The following is a 26,144-nucleotide window of genomic DNA, read 5'->3' as shown; positions in this document are numbered from 1 at the left end:
CTACCATCCCAGCCTCCCAGGAAGTACTCACAGATTATGTATGCATGCCTCATGTCTCCCTCCTAGAACACTTTCTGGGTAAACATTGGACTTCCATCCTGTGTGCAGTGTTTGATGCTGAGGAGGTGTGAGACACAGACCCCTTTCTCTTATAGTGGTGCTCTGTACACAGAAAGCTCTGATGGAATACGCTTGGGAAACAGGACATTAGGCCAAGGGAAATGAGTTTCTTTTGTGCAGGACTTCCCTGAGCCTTTGAATTACTGTAGTTTAGGGCACTGCATTTAAGAAAATGTTTGTAATGTTTTCCATACTTACTTAATCACTAGTTTGAAAAAGATATTGATGGAAGCTAGTCCATTCTAAGGCCCTGGGTGGTATATAAGGGCTGAACTGGTAACTGAAAGGTTACCACCTGAATCTACCCAGACGCTCCTTGAAAGAAAGGCCTGGTGATCTGCTTCTGAAAGGGCATACATAGCCATAAAACCCAAAGTAGAGCAGTTCTACTGTGCACTCAGGAGGTCACCAGGAGTGGGAACCATCTTAACGAGAACTGGCTTTGTTTATTTTACTAGTTTACTCTATATATGAGTGGTAAATGCAGGAAAGGCGGCTAGAGCAGGATAGAGAAAGGGTGGCAAGTTGCTTTGGCAAAGGTGCTGTTTAAATTGAACCTTGAAAGAAGCAGATAAAGAGGTGGGAGGATGGTGGTATGGTATTGCCCAAACATAGAGGGATATGAACACAGACATTGGAGCGGGGTGGGATGTTCAGGTAATGAAAAAATAGTAGAAGTAAAGGTAAAAAGGACCTTGCCTTCTGCCTATCAGTGTGAAGTTACCTGATAAAATACTCAATGATATTTTGAGACAAAGAAGTCTTTATGAAACTCCTAAGTCACACCTTACCAAATCAACAGATTCTGCATTTGTGCAAGTTGGCTTTGCTTACAAGTATCCAATGAATTACTGTCCTGAGGATTCATTTGTGTTTTCCTTACTGTTTTTATTTTGATTTTGGTTTCAAAGTAGATGCAATATGAGTGGGTAGTTGAAGAAGTAGGGATAATTAAAGATACCTTTAATAATTAAAAAAATTCTTAAATTGGCAACAAAAATGTGCACATGCATGTGTGCTTTCCCGTAACGCACAGCTTCTCATCATATTTTTGCTTTCTGTAGGGCTGGCGAAACGAGTTGGTGCCCGTCTTCTCCTGGCCTCTACCTCTGAGGTGTATGGCGGTGAGTAAAGGGCTCCCCTCTGAGGCAGGTTACTCTGGTCCCATTTGACTGTTTTCATCCTGTCTCAGATAAAAAAAGGAATAAAAGATGATTCCAGGGCTCCACTTTGAAGAAAGTCAAGCCTATACTTCCTAATCCCACAGATAATAAATAGCAAAGAAGCTTTTGTTTCAGCCATCTCCTCCTCTGGGTGGAATGAACCTCTCTCTCTTTTTTAAACTGCTGAAGCACACCTTAGGAGTATTGTATCATGTAACCTTGCAAATTAAGGACCCACCATTTATGCATCCATAAAAGTATATTTTTTACCATTCAGCTCTGAAAGTACTCCAGAAATCAATTCATTTTAAGAAACTGTTTACCCGATGTGTTACTCTTCAGTAGAAACAATACATGTTGCATGTCTGACCTACTGAGAACTTGGAGTTGGTGAAGATAATATGCATTGATAGCCTGAGGTGTTTTATAATGATTTCTGGTAGAATCGTAAATGGATTGTACCAGAAAGATAGACTTATTTTACCAACCTATAGCACTCTCAACATCTCCCCATATCCACCAGAAATACAATTTTGATCTTAGAGGGACTGAGTATTAGGAGTGGTGACAAGAGCTGCCTTTTCAATTTATGTTGACTTCCGTTCAAATGCCAAATGAGTATGAGTGCAGTGACAACAGCTTGATTGACTCAGTGGAAGCCAGACTCTGACATAATGTGATTTTTCTACTTCACATTATCATTGTGGATAGAAGAAATAAGTAGGTGGGTAAAGTCCGAGGAGATCCATTTTTGTTTAACTAAAGAAACCAAATAGGAGAAAAAAAAATCACTGAAACAAATATCCTACCAAATGCATTCATTTATATCTTTATAATTTCTGTGAAAAGGTAGCACATTCTCCACTTCTCCTTTGCAGTCTTTGGAAGTTAAAAGAGAAGGTTCCACCTCACCTCATGCTTACTCCATTGTTTTTTGATTAGGAAGTTGAGTGGACTCTTGCATTTCCCCTCCCCGTTCTTCCTACAGGATCTCTAGTTGTGTAGTGCCTAAGTCATCTGACTGCTAACCAGAAGGCTGGCGGTTCAAACCCACCAGCCATTCATCAGAAGGAAGACTGGGCAATGTACTTCAGTAGAGATACTGCCTCAGAAACACAAGGAGGGATTGCTATGAGTCGGAATTGACTTGATGGCAGTGAGTTTGGGTTTTTTGTTTGTTTGTTTGTCCTTCGCATAAGGAGCTCTGGTGGTACTGTGGTTAAGGCATTGGGCTGTTAACCAAAAGGTTGACAGTTTGAACCTATCAGCTGCTTTGCAGGAGAAAGATGAGGCAGTCTGCTTCTATAAAGATTTATAGCCTTGAAAACCCTTATGGGGGTTGCTATCAGTCAGAATTAACTTGATGGCAATGGGCTTGGTTCTTACCTATATCATGGTTTGTTCAACAAACGATCCTCAGGTTTCACTTCTGTGGCATTGCCTGATTCCCCTTTGGTTTCTCTGACTGGCTTAATAGATTACGAAAAGAAGGTTGTTGATATAATGCAAGAGCCGAGTATTAAAATATCTAAAACATAAAAGTGCTCATGTTACATGTCCAGAATGATGCAATTTCATCTCCACATCCACCTTTCTTCCCTGTCCACCTGATTGATTATTATCTGCCTATTATCTGCTTATTTTCCTTAGAGTTGTTATATCATTGTATTGTAATTTGCAACATTCACTCATTGTTTTAGTCTGGTGGTTGATAAATAAGGTAAATTGGTTTTGTGGAGTATGTGCTTCATATGTTAGCCTCACAAAGTGCTGAAAAGAGGAGACTGGCGATCATTTTTGAGTCTGCACTATTGCTTTTGTAAAATAACAAAGTGATTCCGTGAGGGGACTTTTTCATGAACATTGGTATCCTGGGCATTTTATTTCAGTTCAGATGGGGACCAGTTAAGGGGCGGATTGGGTATACTCAGTTTCCTCGTTCCCATCCTTTGCCTCATCTGTCTTCCTTCACTCTCAGGGTCTAGCTTGCCCAGCCCTAGGCAGAAATCCCCAGAAAAAGATGTGATACCAATTATCTCTTACATCTGTGTGAATTTAAGCCTTTGGTTTTCTTCTCTCAGGGAGTATTTGCCTTTAGCATTTTCTTTCATTTTGCACTGGAAAAAATGTGTCCCTTCTTAATTTTAAACCACAGCAGCAGATAAAGAAGTTTTATTCTGTGCCATACTTCTAAAATGCTGCTATGGCCAACTCAGAACACATATGGCAAGAGTATGTTCGTTTCATGTTCTTGCCCCATGTCATCATGTCACAAATGAGCCAGAAGTCAAACTTTAGGTACAAGAACAAGAATTTATAGAATATATTTCTTGTACCTTGTTTTTCTAAATTTCTTGCGAAAGACATATACATTTTACAGCATGGTTATGTTCAGAGTATGCATAAAATTCCTGGTGTACCAGATAAATTAGGTATCAATTCACATTCCAGAAATATTCTTGCATTTAAACAGAATTTATTACTAGGTTTCTTTAAATAGTCTGTTTCTTGGGTACATTTTAAAATGAGATTTGATTTTACATGCTACAAAAACAGGAATTAGGAAATAAAAAATAAACATGAAAGGAACAAGCATCCATTTGCCATGGGACCACTCTTGCTCTCTGCCCACACTAATCCTGGCCTTCTGGTTTTCCCATCTGTGGTTCTCAGTTTTGTTTTGGTGATGGCATATTTGGTATACCATATGGTATTCCACAGAGATTTTTTTAGTTTTTAGTTCATTCAAAATGTATGCTTTATTGTACTTATGTATTTTACAAATACAAGATTTAAACCATGTATCCCTTCATATAGATGATATTTAGTTATAGTTTGTGTAAACAGTCTAAAAGTTAAGCAAAATTTAAAGGAGAAAGTGAAGACTTAAAATTGAGAGACTTTGCTCTTTTTTTTTCCTGTAAAGTAGACAACCACTATTATTACTTAATATCAGAGTAAAAAACACGATGGCCCATCAGAACTAGAGACTTGGTTTTAGAACATTGAAGTTCCCTCTTTTATATGTATGTTTCCATTTTTAAATGCTTAATTTGGTCAAAGTTCTATTTTGCATGGTAAATCTGCATTGCTTATCAGCCCGCAAGAAAGAAAGATGAAAACAAAGTCTCATTTTTCCCCTATCCATAGATCCTGAAGTCCACCCTCAAAGTGAGGATTACTGGGGCCATGTGAATCCAATAGGACCCCGAGCCTGTTACGATGAAGGCAAACGTGTTGCAGAGACCATGTGCTATGCCTATATGAAGCAGGTACTTAATTAGGTTTGGGGGTGGGGGAGGCTTATGGTGCATAAACACAGAGCACCTGTTTGTGGGGTGCATGCCTTTGATGTTTTTTGGCAACATCAAATATAAATCATTGTAAAGGAATTAAATGCTAAATAATTAATTTTGCTAGGAGATAGGTGCTGGGGAAATCCAGTTTTCCCTGTTGTGAATTAATGGTATCATCAACAGTTTTTTCCATGTACCTTTTTCAAAGATAACTTCCTAGGGATAGATTTTTAGGTTTCGAATACTAATGTGTGACTGAACTACTGTATGCTTCTTAATGCCAAATTGGCTACCAGAAGTTAGTAAGAAGGCACTCTAGTGGCACAGTGGTAAAAGCATCCAGTTGCTAACCAAAAGGTCAGCAATTCAAACCTACCAGTCTCTCTGTGGGATAAAGATAAGGAAATCTACTTCTGTAAAGATATATAGCCTTAGAAACCCTATTCAGTGGTTCTAGTCTGTCCTATAGGGCCACTGTGAGTCAGAATCCACTCAATGGCAGTGGGTTTGGTTTTCAGGTAGTTAATGCATCTGTTTTATCACTTCAGTGGATTTTAAAAAAATTTTCCTTTTGATAATCTAATATAAAATGAATTCATTATTTCTTTAGTGTATATCTCTTTAAGAACTACATTATTTCTATTTACTTACCATTATTTCCTGTTTCGTGAATTACTTTGCTCTGGATACTTTCACCATAGATGGTTCCATGTTTCAAATTTGCTCACTCACATGTTATAGTAGAAAGAACCCACGGACTTAAGAGGCCAAGGATGTGGGTTCCAACCCTGGCTCTTCTACCATGTGACCTGAAAAGTGACCTACATGTTGGCTGCTCAGTTTTGTGTCTAACATAGAGCTCTAACACGGAGTTCATAATATATCATAGGACTGAGTAGGAGCAGATGAGATGGTGCAGATAAGGGCCTCTGAGTGCAGTCAAATGATGGATCAGGCTTATTCCACCCATCTTCTCAGTGACTTTATCTTCATTATGCTTGGGTCAGTATTTTTATATCTTCACACTTTATGGAAATAAGCCACTTGTCTCCTTCATTACAGCGAGAATCATGTAGGTTATTAAACGTGGACACAGAAGGTTGTTCTGGGATAGTCCGTTGACAGATGCTGGGGGCTGGTCTATGCTCTTGGGAACTGAGTGATGAGTAACAGGGACAGGGCTTCTGTCCCTGTGAATAGCATTTCTCAGCCCCTGGTCCAGACTGCAGGCGAGCTTAGAAGAGGCAGACAGCTGTTGCCTTTGTGAATGGGGAGGACAGTTTCTTGGTGTCCAGCTCTGAGTTGTCACGCCCTGGGCCTGCAGTGTCTTCCCTTGAGTGTCTGTCTTAGAACTGGCAGGAGCCCACAGTGTTTGGCCCACACAGAATGCCAAGTAAGCAGTCCTCTTGGCATGTTACCTCTTTTTTTCCCCCTCCTTTCCTTTTTTGAAGAAGGTTGTCAGGGAGCCTTTCTTTCTTATCATATTTTTTAATGAAATACCCACATTAAAGACCCATAAAATAACCCTGTGGTGATGTAAGTACTGAAAGCTTTCTGCTTTATTTCTTGGCTGGAAACAAAACTAATACTAAGCTACTTTGAGAATTTGGCTTATATCAGCTCTTTATTCTAAGAAATGTTAATGAGTTTTAGAAAGGATGTATCTTTATCATTTATGAGACCAGAATATCTTGACACAAAAGTTTAAAATGGTTTCCCAGATATATAGAGTATGTTTGTACTTATGGAAATTAACTGGAGTATGTGAGGGGCAAACAGCTTTGTTTTATTGCATAATGAGTTTGAGGAGTAATGTGGTTCTCAGTTGTTTTTTTTTAAATATATTTTACTGTGTTTTTGGAGAAAATTTGCATAGCAAATTCTCTTTTAACAATTTCTGTACAGATTGTTTGATGACACGTTACATTTTTATCACAATGTGTCAGCATTCTTATTTTCATTTTGGTTGTTCTGTTTCCGTTGATCTAGCTTCCTCATCCTCCTTTACATTCTTGTGTTTGGTCTAGGGTAAATGTTAACTGTTAGGTCTCATTTAGGTGATTGTTTAGAGGAGCACAATACTCATGGATGATATTATTTATTTTCTGAGCCACCCTGTCTTTTGGCTGATAGGTGACCACAGGGAGTGGTCTGACTCGACGGCACATCATAACAACATACATATATAAGCATAAATATGTACCTTGTAATGACAAATACCCTTTTTGTTTGTTACTTCTGTTTGCAAGATTGTATATGTTGTAGCTTTTACCAAAACTGTCCCTTATTCTTGTGAACTTCTTGGTGTCATCTTTTACCTTGGTTAAGTTATGCTGAATTCACTCTTATTCAGAACTGCCTTACCCATCACCAAAACTAGCAAGTGTCTGTGATCCAGAAAGTGATTCTCCTTCCCTCATCCTTCTATCCGTGGCAACCACCAGATTTTGTTGCTCTCTCTATATATATCTCTTCTGGTGTTTTTATTATAATGAGATCATTGTATTTGCCCTTTTATGATTGACTTACTTCACCCAGCATAATGTCCTCCAGATTCATCTGTGCTGTATTTTGAGAACTCACCATTATTCTTTCTGTCTTTATACCATAGCATTGTGTGTACATACCATGGTTTATCTATTCATTTTTTGTTAGGCAGTTAGGTTGTTTCCATCTTTTTGCTGTTCTGAATAATGCTGTGGTGAACATATGTGTACATATGCCTGTTTGTGTCAGTGGTTTTAGTTCTCTAGGATACATACACCTAGGAGTGGGATTGGAAGGGTTACCTGTTTTCTTTTGCTTTCAGTCTTGTTGTGGTAGTATTTCTTACTTTAGTGAGTTTTTACATAGGTAAAGCTGGTGGGCAAACAGGACATTTTTATTGAACTTTAATTTTTATTTAATGATTAATTATGTAACTTACATAATTTTGAAACTATGCATATTACCTTAAGATATGAGCTTATTGATGGTTATAGTGATTAATATTTTTAAAAAACAACAAAGACAAACCTGTTGCTGTTGAGTTGCTTCTGATTTATGGTGACCCCATATATATCAGAGATCAACTGCATTGCACTCCATAGGATTTTTAATGACTCTGCTCTTCCAGAACTACATTGCCAGGCTTTTCTTTCATAGCACTGCCGTGTGGATTCGAACTGCCAACCTTTTGGTTAGTAGCTGAACATAAACTATTTACACCACCCAGAGAACCAATAATACAACATAATGTGCAAAAGCTGGAATGTGTGAAAGGTGGAAACCTGTCAGAGAAGGAAAATTCAAATGTTTCCCACTAATGGTGATAGAAAAATGATAAGGCTGCATTGTGTCAAAGGCAGAAAACTTGAAAGACCCAGAAAAACAAAGCAGTCTTTTCAAGTTCTGGCTCACACAGGTTTCACTGTAATATAACTATAAGCCAGGCAGTGTCCTAGGCACCTGGATTCTAGACAGGTATGCATTTCATGTACATGTGATTCCACACGTCATACTTATTTGATGACCAGGAATGAGGAATGTAGCATCTAAGTAACTCTGTAACTGTCAGTACTTAGATTTCGTAAGGTCTCAAGAGTTTAATAACATGGATGAAATTGCCCTGAAAACTAGAGTAATGTACCTGTTATGAACTCTTTCATGTGAACAGCAAGTCCCTTATGCCTTTGGCTGATTATGTGTCTTGGATAGGAGCCCTATTCAGAGGGTCTTAATATATAACAAGGGGCCATCCTTGTGAAGGAGATATTACTAACTCACCATTATACCTCTACTGTAAAAATCATCAGTCACATGCTTTATACATAGCAGGCTCTCTGCAGAGTGTGCTGAATGAGTGGAAAAGTCATGCCCATCACCAAGTTAGTAGTATACTTATAACTGGGCTGCTGTGAGTTCTAGATTTGGAAACTGAATGTTTGTATTACTTTCCACAGTGATATTAGATTTGAGAATTGTCATGTAGAAGATACACTCAGTGCTTTCTAGGAAGGAGACCATGAAACTTAGAGTCCAGGCTGTTGTGTTGTTAGTTGCTGTCAAGTTAAAATCGACATGGTCTTGGATATACTACCCCCTGCACAGGCATACCTAATAGTTCAGCCTGTCCACCTGTCTATCCACCCGTGTATCCATGTTTGTCTTCACTGACAACGTAGTACTGTATGTGCAGATCAACTGGACAGCATCCCATGTGTGCAGAGCAGAACTGTTCCGTAGGGTTTTCAAGGCTGGGACCTTTCAGGAGCAGATCATCAGGCCTGTCTCTCTGACACCTGGCAACTCTGGGTGGGTTTGAACTGTTTACCTTTTGGTTATTAGTCCAGTGCTTAACCATTTCATCACCCAGGGACCCTTAGGCTGTCATGTAGCCCTGGGTAGTTTATAGATTTGTTAGAGCTTAAATCACTGTGCTTAGCATGTTTACTTACCTGTTAACTTTTTTTTTTTTTGGCTTTAACAAACAGGAGTTTATTCTCTTAGAGTTTGGAGGCTTTTTTTTTTTTTTTTAATTGTGATTTCGGTAAAAGTTTACAGAGCAAATTCACTTTCCATATAGCACTCACATACACTTTGTCTCATGACATTGACTGCAATTTCCTACAATGCAATTGCTCCCCTCCTTCCTCCTCCCCATAGTTACCTCTTCCCTGTGTCCTTACCTCACATGCACTCCTGCCCTCCGAGCTGTCTCCCTCTGCATACATAGCCCTTCTATTCTCCCATGCTTGATCTCTCCAAGGAGGTATCTACCTAATATAAATGTTCAGCTCATATGCCTGTCTTTTGTTTGGCTGGAAGCCACAGGCGTGGGTTCAATTCCAGACCTGAAGGGCAGCTAGGGGCCACAGTTTCAGTGGTTCCATCAAGCTCTATCAGACCAGCAAACCTGGTCCCTTTTTTTTTTTTCAAATGATTTTAGGTTTTGTTCCACATTGTACTCCCATTCTCTCCAGGATCTCCTTCCTACATAGATACCCCTCTGAGTGGTTGGCAGCGGTAGCCAGGCACCATCTAATTCTTTTGGTCTCATAGTTGTATAGGCTGAGGATCGCATGGGGTACCGCTTCCTGGGACTAAATGTTTCCATGTTTCTTTGATTTCCTTCATTCTTCTTTGGTCTGGATGAAGAGAGACCCATCGCTGCATCTAGATGACTGCTTGCAAACTTTTAAGATCCCAGTCACTACTCACCAATGTAGGGATGTGGAACTGTTTTAGTGTAGTATGTTATGCCAATTGAGCTTGATGTCCCCTGTACTATGTTCCCAAGCCCACTGGTTGAACTACTTGCTCCCTCTGGGTAGCTGTGTCCAAAAAATGACTACAACCTTGTCCCTTGTCAGCTCTACTATATACCTGGGGATTCTTACAGAACATACAAATACACTTGCAGAATCATGGTCTGTCAACCATGTACATGGTCTTGGGCACACTTCCCCCTGCATAAACATACCTGTCCACCCATCCATCCCCCCGTATACCCATGTTTGCCTTCACTGAGAACACAGTACTGTATGTGCCAAAGGGTTCATCTTTGTTGTCTGTACCTCCCATGCACCTCTCTATGTCTTCCTTTTCCTCAGTGCCACTGTGTTGATCACTCACATTTGGTACATTGCCCTTCTCTTCACCCAAATCAATACCTATCTCTACCTATCTAACAGTGTTCTCTCCCCTCCCTCCCCTCCCACCCTTGATAACCAACAAAGAAAATTTCCTTCATATATAAACCTCCTCTGGACGTTTTACAATAATAGACTAATAAAATATTTGTTTTTCTGTGATTGACTTTATTTCACACAGCATAATGTCCTAGGAGCTCTGGTGCGTAATGCCTAAGGCAGTTGACTGCTAACTGGAAGGCTGGCGGTTCAAACTCACCAGCCACTCCTCGGAAGGAAGATTGGGCAATCTACTTCTGTAGTGATACTATTTCGGAAACCCAAGGAAGGGCTACTATGAGTCAGATCTGACTCAATGGCTGTGAGTTTGGTTTTGGTTTGGTTTTAATGTCCTCCCAAGTTCATCCATGTTCTGCATTGTTTTGCCAATTCTGCATTATTCTGTAGGGTTGCATAGTATTCCATTGTATATATGTACCATAGTTTGGTTATCCAGTCTTCTGTTGATGGGCACCTAGGTTGTTTGCATCTTTCTGCTATTATGATTAGTGCTGCAAAGAACATGGATGTGCATATATCTGTTCTTGTCCTGGCTTTCACTTCCTTAGAATATATACTTAGTAATGGGTTTGCTGGGTCAAATGCTTTTCACAGTGGTTATATCATTTTACAATCCCACCAGCATTGTATGAGAGTTCCACATCCTTGCCAGCATTTGTTATTTTTTGTCTTGTTGAACTTTACTATTAGTGCTGGGGTGAGATGGTATCTCGTTGTTTTGATTTGCATCTCTCTGGTGGCTAATGATCGTGAGCATTTTTGTATTATGTATTTTCTGGCTGCCTGAAATATCCTCTTGGGTGAAATATCCATTCATGTCTTATGCCCATTTTTTAATTGGATTGTTAATCTTTTTGTTGTTGGGGTTTTAGAGTTTTCTATAATTTTTAGAGGTAAGTCCCTTGTCTGATATGTAATTATTGATAAGTGTGAATTTGTTGCTATCATTTTGTTATGAGGTTTTTCCTGTTGTTGATTTCTTTGTTCCATGTAATTTTCTATGCTGAGCTCTTTTTGTTTATGAATTGTGTTATCACTTCCTTTGTTCCTATTGTTTTAGTATTTGGTAAATATTTGTGCTCGTCCTTTTCTTTATTTTGATGTGAAGGTTTATCATTTTTCTTTGAAGTTACCCTGTGATTTATAATTTTCTTACCAAGTTTAGAACAGTCTATTCTATCTTATGTTGTTGTTGTTGTTATGTGCCGTCAAGTCGGACCCAACTCATAGCGACCTCTCCTTGGGTTTCCAAGGCAGTATCACTAACAAAAGTAGATTGCCCCATCTTCCTTATAGTTGTCTTGATTTCCCTACCATTCAGAAGTTCTGTAACTACACAGTTTTTTCCCTCTTTTTGGTTTCTAGTTATCTTCATCTGTCAATTGCTGTCTCTGGTTCCCTGTTTACAATCTTGTAGGCTTATTTCCTTTGGCTACTTCTATAACTGGGTTGGTTTCTGGGTTATACCATCATGTGCTTTAATGGCCAGTTGTTGTTTGCTGTTGTTGGTTCTCTGTCCAAAGGACTCCTTTTAGCATCTCTTGTAAGGTTGGTCTGGTTTTAACAAATTCCCTTCATTTCTGCTTATCTGGAAATGTCCTAATTTTGCCATCATATTTGAGGGACAGTTTGGCTTGTATATAATTCTTGGTTGGAAATTTTTCTCTTTCAGGGTTTTATATATACCATCTCATGGTCTTCTCGCATGCATGGTTTCTGCTGAGAAATCTGAGCTTAGTCTTATTGGTTGCCCCTTATGTAGGTAACTTTTCGTTTTTCCCATGCTGCTTTCAAGATTCTTTCTTTGTTGGTTTTGGTGAGTTTGATGATAATATATCTTGGTGCTTTTCTTTTGGGGTCTAGCCTGTTTAGGGTTCGTTGAATTTCTTGAATGAATATATTCTCATCTTCCATTATACCAGGAAAATTTTCTTCCAATAGATCTTTGACAATATTTTCTGTGGTTTTATTTTTCTCTTCCTGTTCTGGAATTCCGATTACATGTAGATTATTCCTTTTGATAGTGTCTCACATGGACTTTAGGCTTTCTTCGTGTTGTTTTGATCTTTTTTCTGATTGTTCCCTTTCCAAAGAAGTATTGAGGTATTTGCTTTCAATCTCACTAATTCTGTCTTCCATTGATTCAGTTCTACTCCTTTGCCCTCTCAATGTGTCATCTATTTCTAAAAATTTAGTATTAATCTTCTGGATTTCTCTGTGTAGATTTTGTATCATTTCTAATTTTTCATTTATTTTGTCACTTTGTTCTTGTATTGTCTTTTGAAATTGTTCTAGGGTTTTCTCTATGTTTTCCTCAATATTCTCAGTGTTTTCCTTGATCTGTCTCTCAATCCATTGAAGGTACCTAAATGTAATTCTTTTGAAATCTTTATCAGGGAGTTCCAATGCTGCATCTTCCTCAGGGATGTGTTTTGGGACTGTATCCTGGTCCCTTGTTTCTCCTGCTTTATCTTGCTTCTTTGTGTGGACTGTGATCCTCTGTTGTCTCCAAGGCATTGCGACGTTTTTGTGTTTATATTTAATTCGTGATTGCTTATTGGAGTGATTTGCCCAAAATTTTCGTTTTCTTTGTTTTGTTTGGATGTTCTCTATGTAAGCAAGATTGTGTGCTGTGCCCTTCTATTCATTAGTTGGCAGCACTTACACATTCACCACCTGTCTCCTTTCCTCTTGTCAGCCTCCTATATGTCCCTGCTGTCCTTGGCAAATGGAGCCTATTCTTATGTCCTTGAAATACAAATGAGAATGTTGTGACTTTAAAATCCAAAATGGCCACCCCTTGAAAACAATCAAAATGGCTGCGCCCTCAGTCACTTTAAATATCCAAAATAGCCGTTGCTTGTAAATAATCAAAATGGCTGCGGCCTCTAGACAGCCAAAAGTCCACAGTTCAGGTAGTCTTCCCTCCTTGCTGTTTCTCTTCCTAGTCATAGGCCCTTGGCAACCAGGACTGATCTTTAGGTCAATTCTCAGATCCCGACACCACTTGGAAATATTCAGGCTCTCGGCCCCGTCAGAGTAGCTGACAGTCTACTGCTCTACTGTCTCCGTACTTACTGTTTTCATTCAGGTTTTTCCACTAGTTGGTGTCTAATCCACTTCTGTATACTTCCTTTTAAAGCTCAGGGCCCCAGGATTATCTTCTGCATTTCTGTTAATTGGTTTCTATTTTCTTTGTTGAAGAGGGTCTGTGTAGCTTGTCTGCCTAATCTGCTATCTTACCGGAAGTCTCCAAATATTTTTTTGGTAGCTATTGTAAATGGTATTGATTTCCTTATTTCTTTTTCAGTAATCTCTTTGCTAGTGTAGAGGAATCCACTTGATTTTTGGATGTTGATCTTGTGTCCTGCCACTGTGCAAAATCTCTTAGTTAGTTCCAGTAAAATTTTTACTGAGTCTCTTGGGTTTTCTATTACCTGGTAAACTTTGCTGTGATGGTGTCATTGTGGCTCATCTGGACTTGCAAGCAGGTGTGATGTAGCTATTTGAACCTATAGTGCCCTCATCTGTCCCCACATGGCCATTAAATCAGGGAGTACTGTGCCCCTAATCATAGGGATGACTGAGTGCTGTCTGATTCTGGTGGCTTTGGCAGCAGGCACTGGAGGTTGGAGTCTCTTGATGAGAGTGAACCTGGTTGAAAGCCTTGGGGCTAGGTGAAGTCCATTATTGCCTTGCTTAAGTTCTAACCAAAAAAATCTAAACCACTGCCATCGAGTCAATTCTGATTCACAGTGACCCTTGTTGGTTGGGTTTCCAAGGCTGTAAATATTTACAGAAGCTGATTTCCTCATCTTTCTTCTGCAGAGTGGCTGGTAAGTTCGAACCACCGATCTCTTCATTAGCAGCCAAATGCCGTAACCACTACAGCACCAGAGCTTGCCTAAGTTCTAAGTGGCTTCTAAAAAGATCACAGGATGAGGTTCCTACCTTCTGTGCCCTATTTATGTTAAAAGTATTGTGTTCTCTTACACAGAGAGCCATGGTGTCACAAGACTGTGGCTCTAAAACTTATACCTGATTACTTGTTTCCTCTTTTGTGTGGATCAGTGCTAAGGAAAAAAATCTGATGATATAGTAATAGGTTCCAGGTATTGAGAGAGGCTTTAGTTCTTGCTGTGTCAAGACATCATATTGCACTGGGCAGATCTGGTGCAAAAGACCTCTTTAAAGGTTGAAGAACAAAGATGTCACTTTGAAAACTAAGGTGCACCTAACCCAAGCCATGGTATTTTCAGTCGCCTCATATGCATGTGAAAGCTGGACAATGAATAAGGAAGACTGATGAAGCGTTGATGCCTTTGAATTGCAGTCTTAGTGAAGAATAATGAAAATACCATGGACTACCAGAATGAACAAATCTATCCTGGAAGAAGTACAGCCAGAATGGTCCTTGGAAGTGAGAATGGGAAGACTTTGTCTCACCTGCTTTGGTCATACAGTCAGAAAAGACCGGTCCCTGAAGAAGGATGTCGTGCTTGGTAAAGTGGAGGAGCAGAGAAAAAGGGGAAGGCCCTCAATGAGATGGACTGACACAGTGGCTGCAACGATGGGCTCAAGCACAGCAATGATTGTGAGCATGGAGCAGCAGGACAGGGGCATTGTTTCATTCCGCTGTACATTGGGTCACTGTGAATTGGAATCAGCTCAACAGCACCTAACAGAAACAGCGACATGGCAAGTTAACTTACCAGGTTAAAAGAAAACATGGATAACCAAAGAGAAAGAAAATTTATTAACCCATATCCCACCAGAAATAAGGGTAAGTGGGGAAATGAAAAAAAAAAATAAAAGCCACCACATTAAGTTGTGAAGGATGAAAACATTTAAGACATGAAAGTGATTGTTTTATTCAGCATTTTATTTTAACTGCCAGCAAACATCAATCAGACACCTGCTGCCCCCATTGGGTTGGCCCTCTGGACAGCAGCCTGTCCTGGGGAAAATCATCGGTCCTCTTTAGGCCTTGGACTACAAAGCAGCTTATTTTCTGGAGCTATGGTTTTGCTGCTTCTTAATTCTCTTCAAAGCTTTGGACTGGTTTAACCAGGTACAGTTATGGTCGAGGAAGCAACACTGGAATAAACCCAAATTTTTAAAGTTTGAGTGAACTAGAGCAATTACCAAGGCAGGATAAATTACAGTTGCAGCCCTTCTAGAAACGTTATCTCCCTCTTAAGGCAACATACATGTTGCATAGCAACCAAATTTCTTGCCCACAGAATGCAAAACAGTGATGCTCGGCTCAAAGATAGTTGCTGACCAAACTGCTTTGAATTTTTGTTGCTCTCTGCAATTTTACCAGTAATCCAGTCTCCCGCATCAGGCTCCTGAAGGAGCTCACTACACCTCTTTCAGGTCTCCCATTCCAGGGCTTCGACTGGCTGTCATTATGATCCACTCAAATTTTTTGAGTTTGGGTCCCTTCTGGTTTTGCTTCATCGACCATGACTGAGCTGGTTCGAACTGGTTTAAAACCCCGCCTCTTTTACAGTCACTAATTCAGTGACTGTAACTCTTAGAGATCCCATGGTTGAGCATAGTGCCTTGCAGGATGCGTAGTTGATGTACTTGTCCCAGATGGGCCGTTGTCTTGAGGTGACATATTTAATTGAGGATACTCTGCACTTGTAGGAGGTATTAGAAAGGAGCAGGAATTGATGGCTGTGCTATGCCCTCTATTAGGGACTCGGTCTGCTTCACCTCACCTCATCCTGTAGCCATCTTTGAGGAAGGGTGTGGTTAGCCCCATTTTACATGGAAGAATGGGCTCCAAAACTTGTTTCCAGCTGCTCAGCCTTAAGTAGGGCTTGAACCTGAGGTGGGCTACCTGCAGTGCCATATTCTTTCCCCTTTACTACCTGTCCTGGCAGCACTGTTCAGAACGGGTCTGAAGTGGGTCACTGTAAGGTAAGGAAGCAGGGCTGAGCAAGAAGACTTGGGGCTGATATATGTGATTCTAAGGGAATTTGTATTTCTTTAAAGCATTCACCATAGTGTGACTGTACCCAGAATACATGTCCATGGCAGAGTTGTTCTAAAATTATGAATTGCTGATAGAGTGGTGAGAATCAACAGGGAACTGCATTGTGGCAATGTCGGTTTATACTTCTAATGTGTAGCCTTCCAAGAGAACATGTATCAGAAGAAAATTAAAAACTTGAGGTATTGCGATTTATGCTGTCTGAGGGCAAATGGGAAAGAAAAAAAAAAAATTCAGAAAGAGGAGTAAACCAGTGGAAAAGTATGCCTTTGGGCTGTTTTTTTTTTTGTTTTTTTTTTAATTGATTTAATAACTAAAGTTCTTATTTTTTATTGATAATGACATTCAAACTCTCACTGCTGTCAAGTTGAATCCGACTTACAGTGACCTGTCCTTGGGTTTCCGAGGTGGTATCTCTACGGAAATAGATTGCCCAGTCTTCCATTCAAGAAGTGGCTGGTGGGTTTGAACTGCCATCCTCCTGGTTAACAGTCAGATGCCTTAGGCACTGTGCCACATCCCTCTTAAATATAAAAATTTTATTGTCAAGTCTCCATATAGCACATAGGTGTATTTTACTCTGAATAAACCCAACATATAAACAAGCTGAATAGAAAAGTATGAATAATCTATGTATATACATTATTCTCTTTTATGAAGAATTCCTTTCTGGTTACTTTTAAAGGATTAAACAGTATATTGAAAATAGAATTTGATAACCCAGAAGACTCTGCTTCACGTACATGTTTTTGAAAATATCCCTTACATAAAGAGAAGCCCTGTTTTGTTTTCTCCCAGTGGATGGAATAAGACTAATGCTAGGATCAAAGGGCATAGCATCTTTCATGAGTAGTTTGAACTTTTCAGAGATGAATTAAATAGCTGCTTCTACATGCATTTGGACACAGTGGTTTTATAAATGTGGAACCTTATATGGTCAGTGGTCTGCGCTTGGTGTGCATATGAGTTCACAGCCCACATATGAGTCTTGACTCTCAGGGCTCTGTGACCCACTAACTGGGTTGGGTCTGCAAAACAGACCATGGTTCATAAAACCATAGCTGGCACAGCTGAAAAGAAAAAACAACTCAGAAATCATCTAGTCTGGTGGTTTTAAGGGTATGTTTTGTTTTATTTTTTTAGCATCAAAATATTTTAAAAAATATCACATATTGGTATGTATAATTCAGTTCAAGAAAACATTCAGCAATATGATTACTTTCACTGTGCACTTAATTAAGACTGGTTGAAACAGCAATTTTTTTTTTACGATGTATATTTGACTGCAGTGAAATGAAAATATTCAGCAAGCAGCTGTTGTTAGGTGTCACTGAGTTGATTTTAACCCCTCGTGACACTGTTTCCTAGGCTGTAATCTTTATGGGAACAGATGGCCAGGTCCTTTCTCCCACGGAGCTGCTAGAGAAAAGCTGAGCATTTAACGAGTCCAGTGTTTGGTGGGTATGATTTGCTCTCTAGTGATCTAGACCTGTGACCCCCCTGGACCCACCTAATACTGGGTTTGTGCCTTGCCTCTGCCACTCACTGGCTGTGTGTACATGCTCTCTAAGCCCCACTTGTCAACCTAGAAATTGGTGAGAGTAATTATTTGCTCCCTCCTGACCTTGTAGTAAGCGCAAGCGTAGCATAGCGTGTTGTATAATAAACACTCAAGAATGTTGGCTCATCCATGAGTAATATGCTCTCTTAAACAATGATCTATATATGAGATCAGATGGTCAACATTTACCCAGAAGCAAAGATCCAGAAGGCAAGGAGGGCCAAGGATGCTAGATCAATGGAAATAGGACAAACAGAATGGAAATAATGAGAGTGCCGACACATTGTGAAATTGTAACCAAAGTCGTGGAACAACTTGTATAAAAATTATTACATGGGAAAGTAATTTACTGTGTATACTTTGACTTAAAACATAATAAAATACTCTTTAAAAAAAAATTCCATTGTCATGCAATTATAAACATTTGTGGTTGTGAAAAAAGAATGTTAATATTAAAGCAAGCCTGTTCAGGATGATTGCCAGGCAAATACATACCAGTTTTAAAAGTAATTTCACATATTTTCTTTGAATTCTTGTAATGTAGGCACAATGGATATTAAAGTCAGAATGGATATTAAAGTCCCTGTTTCAAAGATTGGGATCTTACTACATCTTAGATAACTTAAGTGCCTTCCTGGAAACAGAGAGCTATTGAGTGACAGAACTGAGACTAGATTCACCCAGACATTCCAGCCTCCTGAGCCCTGAGGCCTTTTCCCTCTACTATCATCCAGAATGAATTTGAACTTTTTAGCACCTTCAACAATCTTGCTTCAGTGAAGTGAGCTCTGCTTTCTATAATGGCCCCAGCCTTATCTCTAGGGAGGGAGCAAACCCCATCCGGATATGTTTATAAGAGACCATAGGGGAATTAGCTGGTTCCACTGTCAGGTCCTCCTGATCCTGTTGCTTTAGCCTGTCCCATAACTAGGGGTGTGCGTGTTCTTTCGAGGCATAAGGAAGATATGGAAGCATCACGGAGCAGTGAGCTGCTGCACCTATGAGCACTTCCTTAAAGGCTTCTGTGACATTGTTGTTTCTTCCGTTCCCTACAGTTAAATGTGCCCCATATCTCCTTCAGGACATGGCTATAAGCGGCATGGTGAATGGGATGGTTCTTTCCTAAGTTCAGGCCCCTTTCTCTGATGAGCACACCCTCTCCCTATGCAATCCTTCTGTTTTCTCCTCTAACACCTTCTGTCAGTGAAAACAGGGAACATACGTAGTGTGATGTTTAATGGCTTGATAGAACACTTTCTAATGAATGATTGCATTTTTAAAGAGAAATTTAGAGGAAGAATCCATTTACTCACTCCCAGTAACATTTCTAGGAGCCCTGATGGCACAATGGTTAAATGTTTGGCTGGTAACCCAAAGGTTGGTAGTTTGAACTCACCAGCTGCTCTGCAGGAGAAAGATGGCACTCTTCTCCTGTAAAGATTTACAGCCTTGGGAACTCTAAAGCAGTTACATTGTCTTACAGGGTCGCTATGAGCCAGAATTGACTCGATGGCAGTGGGTTTGGTTTTGACTTTTGGTAACATTTCTGTCTCTGGCGGAAAAGGAGGAATCCCTTGTCCCTCCACCATACCGCTTGGATCACTGCTTGCCAGTAAGTCCAGGCTTGCTGTTCATCAGCTCCATGTCTCAGGACATATGTACCTAGCCCCTCACCCCTCTTGTGCCGGCTGCAAATGAGAAAAGGAGGTGTTCTGATTCCAGCTTACCATCTTGGGTTGTACATTGTTACAATGTGGTTTCTGTTCAAAAAGCCTATTATAAATTGATTCCAGAAACTGCATTTCTGTCTCCTGCAGCCCTAGGTGCCTGATGGAAATACGTCTGAGATATTCCATGTATAGTGACCATTATATCACAATATAGTAACTTATCAATGAATGAGGAAGAGTTCAGGGGTAAATTCCTGCTTGGAGTAGAACCATCATTTGGAGATACACAATAATGATAACAGTTGTCAAAGCAATTTTACATATTTTCTTTGAATTCCGATGATGTAAGCAGATTGAGGATTATTATCCCCATTTTAAAGATAAAGATTTAAAGTCTTAGAAAACCTAAGTGACTTCCCCAGCAACATAGTGCTTGTGATGACAGAACTGAGACTAGAACCCTCCAGGAATTGCAGTGCCTTCTCCAGTCCATGCCCACTAATGCCACTGATGTTGTAATTCATGGGGTAGTTAACTTTGTGTGGTTCTATCTACTCTCCCTATTTGGAGAAAAAGTATCCATCCTTTCTTAAAACTCTTTTTTTTTTTTTTGGCTGATTTAGCTACACTTGCAGAAGCTGCCCCTGTCCTCATTGATAGAAACTTTTTGCTTAGAGTCATATGTAAATGATTCATGGTTCACCACAAGGGACAGAACCACAGAACACAAAAGTGAAACCAGTCATTATTATGAATGATTCAGCAGTTAGTTTTCTGAATTACTGCCTTGTGTATTCAGAGGCCCTGATGTCACCCATGATGAGAAACTTATACCAGAGTGGTAGTCAGCAGGGATCCGTCACATGCAGATGGGGCTTTGAATATGAATCAGGAGTTTCATTTATGGGTTTACTTGTTGGCCATTCAGAGGAGGAGTCCTCTGATGTATTGTCCCAACAGTGCGCACTTCTTGGGTTTTCATCCTGGCTCTTCCCTTCCCGGTTGGGAAGAGTTGGGATTGGACCCTGGACCTTTCCTTGAGTCTGAGATGGAGAATAATCCTCCAAGGCGTGGGTAATGAAAGAGCTGCCACCATAAGCACCCCTTGTCCGTGTACTCACTGACAGTTTACTCCCCTGTCTCAGGACCCACTGTGAGGATTAGAGGTGCTGAGTGCCTGGTGCCCAACATGCTGTACGTGTTGAACAGGGGTAGCTGTTGTTTCAAGGTGAAGGGTTTCTTTACAGTATATATAAAGAGACAGATCAGGACACAAAGTCCTGAAGATACTAGCACATGAGAGGAGAACAAGTCTTAACTTAAATGACTGTTGGGTTTTCTCTCTTTCTTTTTGTGATTTGGGTGAAAGTTTACAGAGCAAATTTGTTTTCCATCTAATAGCTCACACACATTTTGTTTCATGACATTAATTGCAAGCCCCACAATGTAACAGCTCTCTTCCCACTAGGGACCCTTGTATTGACATTTCATTTCTTCCAAAAGAGTGTGAATTTAATATGTAACTAATCTTCCTGGTGTCAACGGGTCTTGAGTTCTTGGAAAAGTGTCATTGCCATTGTTCCTGCTGCACCAGTCCAAAGGAATTGTCCTGTATTTCTTGTTAGGAATCCAAACTGAAAAATAAAAACAAAAGCAACTCATTTAGGTGCATTGTCTGCAGAGCTCAGCTTTTAACAAGACTGTGTTCTAGGACATTGCTGAAGAAAGAGAAGGTCACAAGGATAAAAATATTTGCTCTGTTCAAACTGTGTAGTCCAGTGAGCTTTCTCCCTGCCAGGTACACTGGTTTGATTATTGTAAGTTTACTGAGGTTTTTCTAATCTCTTCCTAGAACAAAGCTATATTCATCCACTTGTTATTCTTTCTTCATTTTATCAATAAAATGCAATTGGATACTTTTTGAGTTATTTTCTATCTGAGATCAACATCTTTAATCTCCTTCCTCCTACATCTAAGTATTCTCTGCTTATTAGTTCAGTAGAAAAAGGAGTCATTTTATTTCTGGACTTAGAATTAATACCTCATATTTTAGTCCTAAGAAAGCATTATACTGTATTACTAGGAGAAGTTAGCTAAATATAGCACTCTGGTTTCTAAAAGTTAACTATCCCACTACATCCGTGCTTCCCAGGGTTTTTCATATCACGGTGCAAGTAGAGACTGCTTGTGTTTAACTAACACACAGGGGAAATAGATGAGGCTGCTTGTGGCCAGAGGTGGCTGGTTGGATGGCTGCAGCCACTACAAGAGTCAGCGTGGGACCTTGAAACACTAGTAACTCTTCCCTTAAACTCGCTCTAAGCCTGTTGCTATCAAGTTGATTCAGACTCATAGCAACCATATAGGGCAGAGTAGAACTGCCCCATAGGATTTCCAAGACTGTGATCTTTACAGAAACGGACTGCTGCATCTTTCTCTCATGAAGCAACTAGTAGGTTTGAACTGCTGACCTGTAAGTTAGCAGCCAAGCGCTTAAGCCTGTGCCACCAAGGCACTTGTTAACTCTCTATGACCAAAAAAAAAAGAAAACTCACTGCCATTGAGTCGATTCCAATGCATAGCAACCTCCATTGGGTTTCTGAGGTGATAAATCTTTACGGAAGTAGATTGTTCAGTCTTCCTTCTGTGGAATGGCTGGTAGCTTTTGACCGCCAGCCTTCTGGTTACCAGTCAGATGCCTTAGGCACTACACCACCAGGGCTCCTAACTGGTTGAGAAATACTATACTAAATAAGCCGTATTAGCTGAGGACTAGAGTAGACAGGGCTAGAGAAACAGAGGGTCCCAAAAGAGGCAATGTTCATGTGTTGAGCTGGCTCCCATGCACACACCCTGGGGTGTATTACATTCCCAGCACACAGAGAGAGTGAAGTACAGGAAGTCCTTGAATATATTCTAATTTTTTAAAACATTGTTTATAAACATTGGTGATAGTTTTAACCATAATTAGTAATGAGTTAGTTGCAACAACCTCACAACTGACAGTGACATGTCTTGGTGTGCCATACCAAGAACCAGCTTCTGACCTAGATGCAAATTTAAGCTAAATGAGGCTGGGAGCACCCCTGACGTGAGCTTGAACAGTTAGCCATAATCAGCAGACAAGAGGAAAGAAATGAAGCAGCAATGCAGTAGTCCAAAGGCATGAGAAGCAATGCCAGAAAACACATTAGGAAAAAGGGATGGGCTAACCCCGAAACAATAGAGGAGTGGAAAGGTGATAGGAGGCTGGTGGGTGTGTTATCCACATGCCCAATGACACCAAGGTTTTGGCACTCTCCCTTCCTCCTTCCTTTATTCATTCTAGGGCATGATGTTTGAACTCCTCCAACCATATATGCCAGGCACCTTGCCTGCTCCTGTGGGCAAGGGTTAAAGAAAAGCCAGGATTTGAAATTCTGTTCCATGTTTTTCTTGGGTCAAGATTTTTCTTTAGAATCTTTGATCAAAGTGTTCAGTAATGGTAGCCAGGCACCATCTGTTTCCTCTGATCTCATGGCAAAGGAGGATGCTTGTTTATGGAGGCAGCCAGACACACATTTGATTAAGTACCTCTGCTCTGAACATTGTGCTCTTTTAAAGAATATCTATGTGAGATAAAATTGACAACTGCCTCTCCAAGGTTGAATGGAAGTTTTTGGGGTAGTGAGTTTAAGATAATAATGGTGAAGGAATAACTTAGAAAAGGATAGCGATAGGAATCTGTACACTGCTGGTGGGACTGTCAAATGATATAACCACTATGGAAATCAGTATGGCAATTCCATAAAAGTTGGAATTAGAACACCATTTGATCCAGCAATCCCATTACTAGGTATATATCCTAAAGAAGTGAGAGCCAGAACAAGAACACATAGATGCACACCCATGTTCATGTGAGCACTATTCACAATATCAAAGAGATGGAAACAGCCTAAGTGCCCATCAGCAGAAGAATGGATAAGCAAACTATGGTACATACATACAATGGAATACTATGCAACACTAAAGAATAATGTAGAATCTGTGAAACACTGCATAACGTGGATGAACTTGGAGGACATTATACTGAGTGATACAAGTCAATCACAGAAAGACAAATACTGTATTTGTTCACTATTGTAAAAAGTCAAGGAGAGGTTTATATATAGAAGGAAGCTTTCTTTGTTGATTACCAGGAGGGGGGAGGGGAGGGAAGGGGAGAGAACACTGCTAGACAGATAGAGACAAGTATTGATTTGGATGAAGGGAAGGGCAGTGTGCCAAAAGTCAGTGATCACCTTGGTGGCATTGAAGAAAAGGAAGATACAGAGAGGTACACAGGAGGTACAGACAACAAAGATGAATCCTTTTGTATATATAGTACTATGTTGTCAGTGATGGCAAGCCTTGATCTATGGGTGGACAGGCTGAATGATCAGGTACGTCTAGGAAAGGCAGAGTGTGCCTGTGACCATGCACAGGGTTGGTAGACAGTGTTTCTACCTGCATATTTGTATGTGCTGTAAGAATGTCCAGGTGTGTAGTGGAGCTAATAAGGGGCAAGGTTGTGGTGGCTTCTTGGCCACAGCCAGCTACCCTGAGGGAGTAAGTAGTTGGACCTGTGGGCTCAGGACTGTGGTCACAGGGGACATCAAGCTCAATTGGCATAACATTCTACACATAAACATTGTTCTACATCCTACTTTGGTGAGTAGTGACAGAGGTCTTAAAAGCTTGCAAGCAGCCATCTAGGAGCAGCATTGCATCTCTCATCCAGAGCAAAGAAGAATGAAGAAAACCAAGGATGCACAGAAACAACTAGTCCAAGAGACTAGTAGACCATGCGATCCTCCCACCTGTATGACCATAAGACCAGAAGAACTAGATGGTGCCCAGCTACCACTCTCAACCACTTGGAAAGGAATCAGTGCAGGAGATCCTGGATAGAGTGGGAGAACAATGTGGAATAAAACTCAAAATCATTTAAAAAAAAAAAAAAAAAAGACCAGGTTTACTGGTCTGATAGAGCCTGGTGAGAACCCTGAAACTATGGCCCCTAGTTACCCTTCAGGTCTGGAACTGAACTCACTCCTGTGGCTTCCAACCAAACAATAGACAGGCATATGGGGGTGAACATTTACATCAGGTAGATACACTCCCTAGAGCAATCAATCATAGGAGAATAGGAAGGCAGTGTTTGCATAGGGAGATACTTATGGGACAGGAGTGAATGGGAGGGAAGTACACAGAAAAGAAGTAAGTACAGGAAGGGAGTGGGAAGAGAGCTTTACATCGTGGGTAATTGCAGTCAATGTCATGGAACAAACTCTATGAAATACTGTATGGAAAATGAATTTGCTCTGTAAACTTTGGCCCAAATCACAATACAAATTTTTGAGAAAAAAAAAAAAATAGCAAGAATGGTAGCACAATATAATCAGCGTCCCTGAATTGTATGTGTAGAAATTGTTGGAATAGTCTATTTTTGATTATGTATACTTACATACACACACACACACTTTTTTTTTTTTTTTTTTTTAAAGCAAGAGCCCTACCCTTCAGGGTCACCATGAGGCTAATTAGCAAGGGGCTAATCCTTTGCACATTATGTGAACACACAGTATTTACGTGGAATACATGGTGTTTAAGTGGAGAGCTGAAGGCTGAGGAGTGAGTAGAAGAAGGATGTTGTATGGCAGGTGGGAGGATGAAGAGAGTGATGCTTGAGAAGTGGACAGAGGCCACTGTGACTGGCGCGTAGTGAGCAAGGGCAGCAGTGGGAAGTGAGGATGGGTTGGTGGGCAGGGCCTTATCAGGTTTATTTAGGAATTTTCAGTCTTTGTACTAAGACACTTGAAGGATTTTGAGCAGAAGATTGGAGGAATCCAATTAAATGTTTAAAAGATTGCTCTGGCTCTTATGCTGTAGATGCAGAATTAAAGGAGGTAGTGGAGAGCTCAGGCTTTGTGAATCTGGCCAGAATGATGGCAGCTTGGACCTAGTAGTGGCAGTGGTGACACCAAGGATATTCTGGATTTTGGAGGCAGGATTAAGGAAGGCTACAAGTAACAGATTGGGGTGAGGGTGTGAAAGGAGCCCAGGTGGGACAGTCATTAAACACTCAGCTGCTAACCAAAAGGTTGACAATTTGAACCCATAAGCTATTACACAGAAGAAAGATGTAGCAGTCTGCTTCAGTCAGGATTTCAGCCTTGGAACCCTTTGAGGCAGTTCTACTCTGTTCTACAGGGTCGTCATGAGTCAGATTCAATTCTATGGCAATAAGTTTTGTGGGGTTTTTTTAGTTTGATATTCAATATAATAGGGACATTGGTAGTTCAGTGGCAGAATTCTCACCTTCCATGCAATGAGACTCAGGTTCAGTTCCAGCCAGTGCACCTCGTGCACAGCTGCCACCTGTTTGTCACTGGAGCTTGTGTGTTGGTACGTTGCTGAACAAGTTTCAGAGGAGCTTCCAGACTAAGACAGACTAGGGAGAAAGGCATAGAGATCTACATCTGAAAATCCACCAGGGAGAGCCCCATAGATCACAAAGATCTGATATACAACCAGTCATGGGGATGGCTCAGAACTGGGCAGCATTTCATTTCATTGTGCATAGGGTTGCTGTGAGTTGGGGGCTGACTTGATGGCAGCT

General features: G+C 40.4%; 1 protein-coding gene across 1 annotated transcript in view; it reads left to right on the top strand.

Moving 5' to 3' along the window:
* Window positions 1-26,144, top strand: part of UXS1 (UDP-glucuronate decarboxylase 1) — a 155,574-nt gene that overhangs the window by 104,505 nt on the left and 24,925 nt on the right. The window contains exons 8-9 of the mRNA XM_007959502.1: window positions 1,185-1,244; window positions 4,434-4,555. Of these exons, the coding sequence (XP_007957693.1) occupies window positions 1,185-1,244; window positions 4,434-4,555 (182 nt within the window). The remainder of the gene's footprint in view (window positions 1-1,184; window positions 1,245-4,433; window positions 4,556-26,144) is intronic.

This window comes from Orycteropus afer, unplaced genomic scaffold (genome assembly GCF_000298275.1).
Source record: "Orycteropus afer afer isolate SDZICR_OR568_19922 unplaced genomic scaffold, OryAfe1.0 scaffold00017, whole genome shotgun sequence".
Taxonomy (NCBI): Eukaryota; Metazoa; Chordata; class Mammalia; order Tubulidentata; family Orycteropodidae; genus Orycteropus; species Orycteropus afer.
This window is presented reverse-complemented; position numbering and strand designations above follow the sequence as displayed.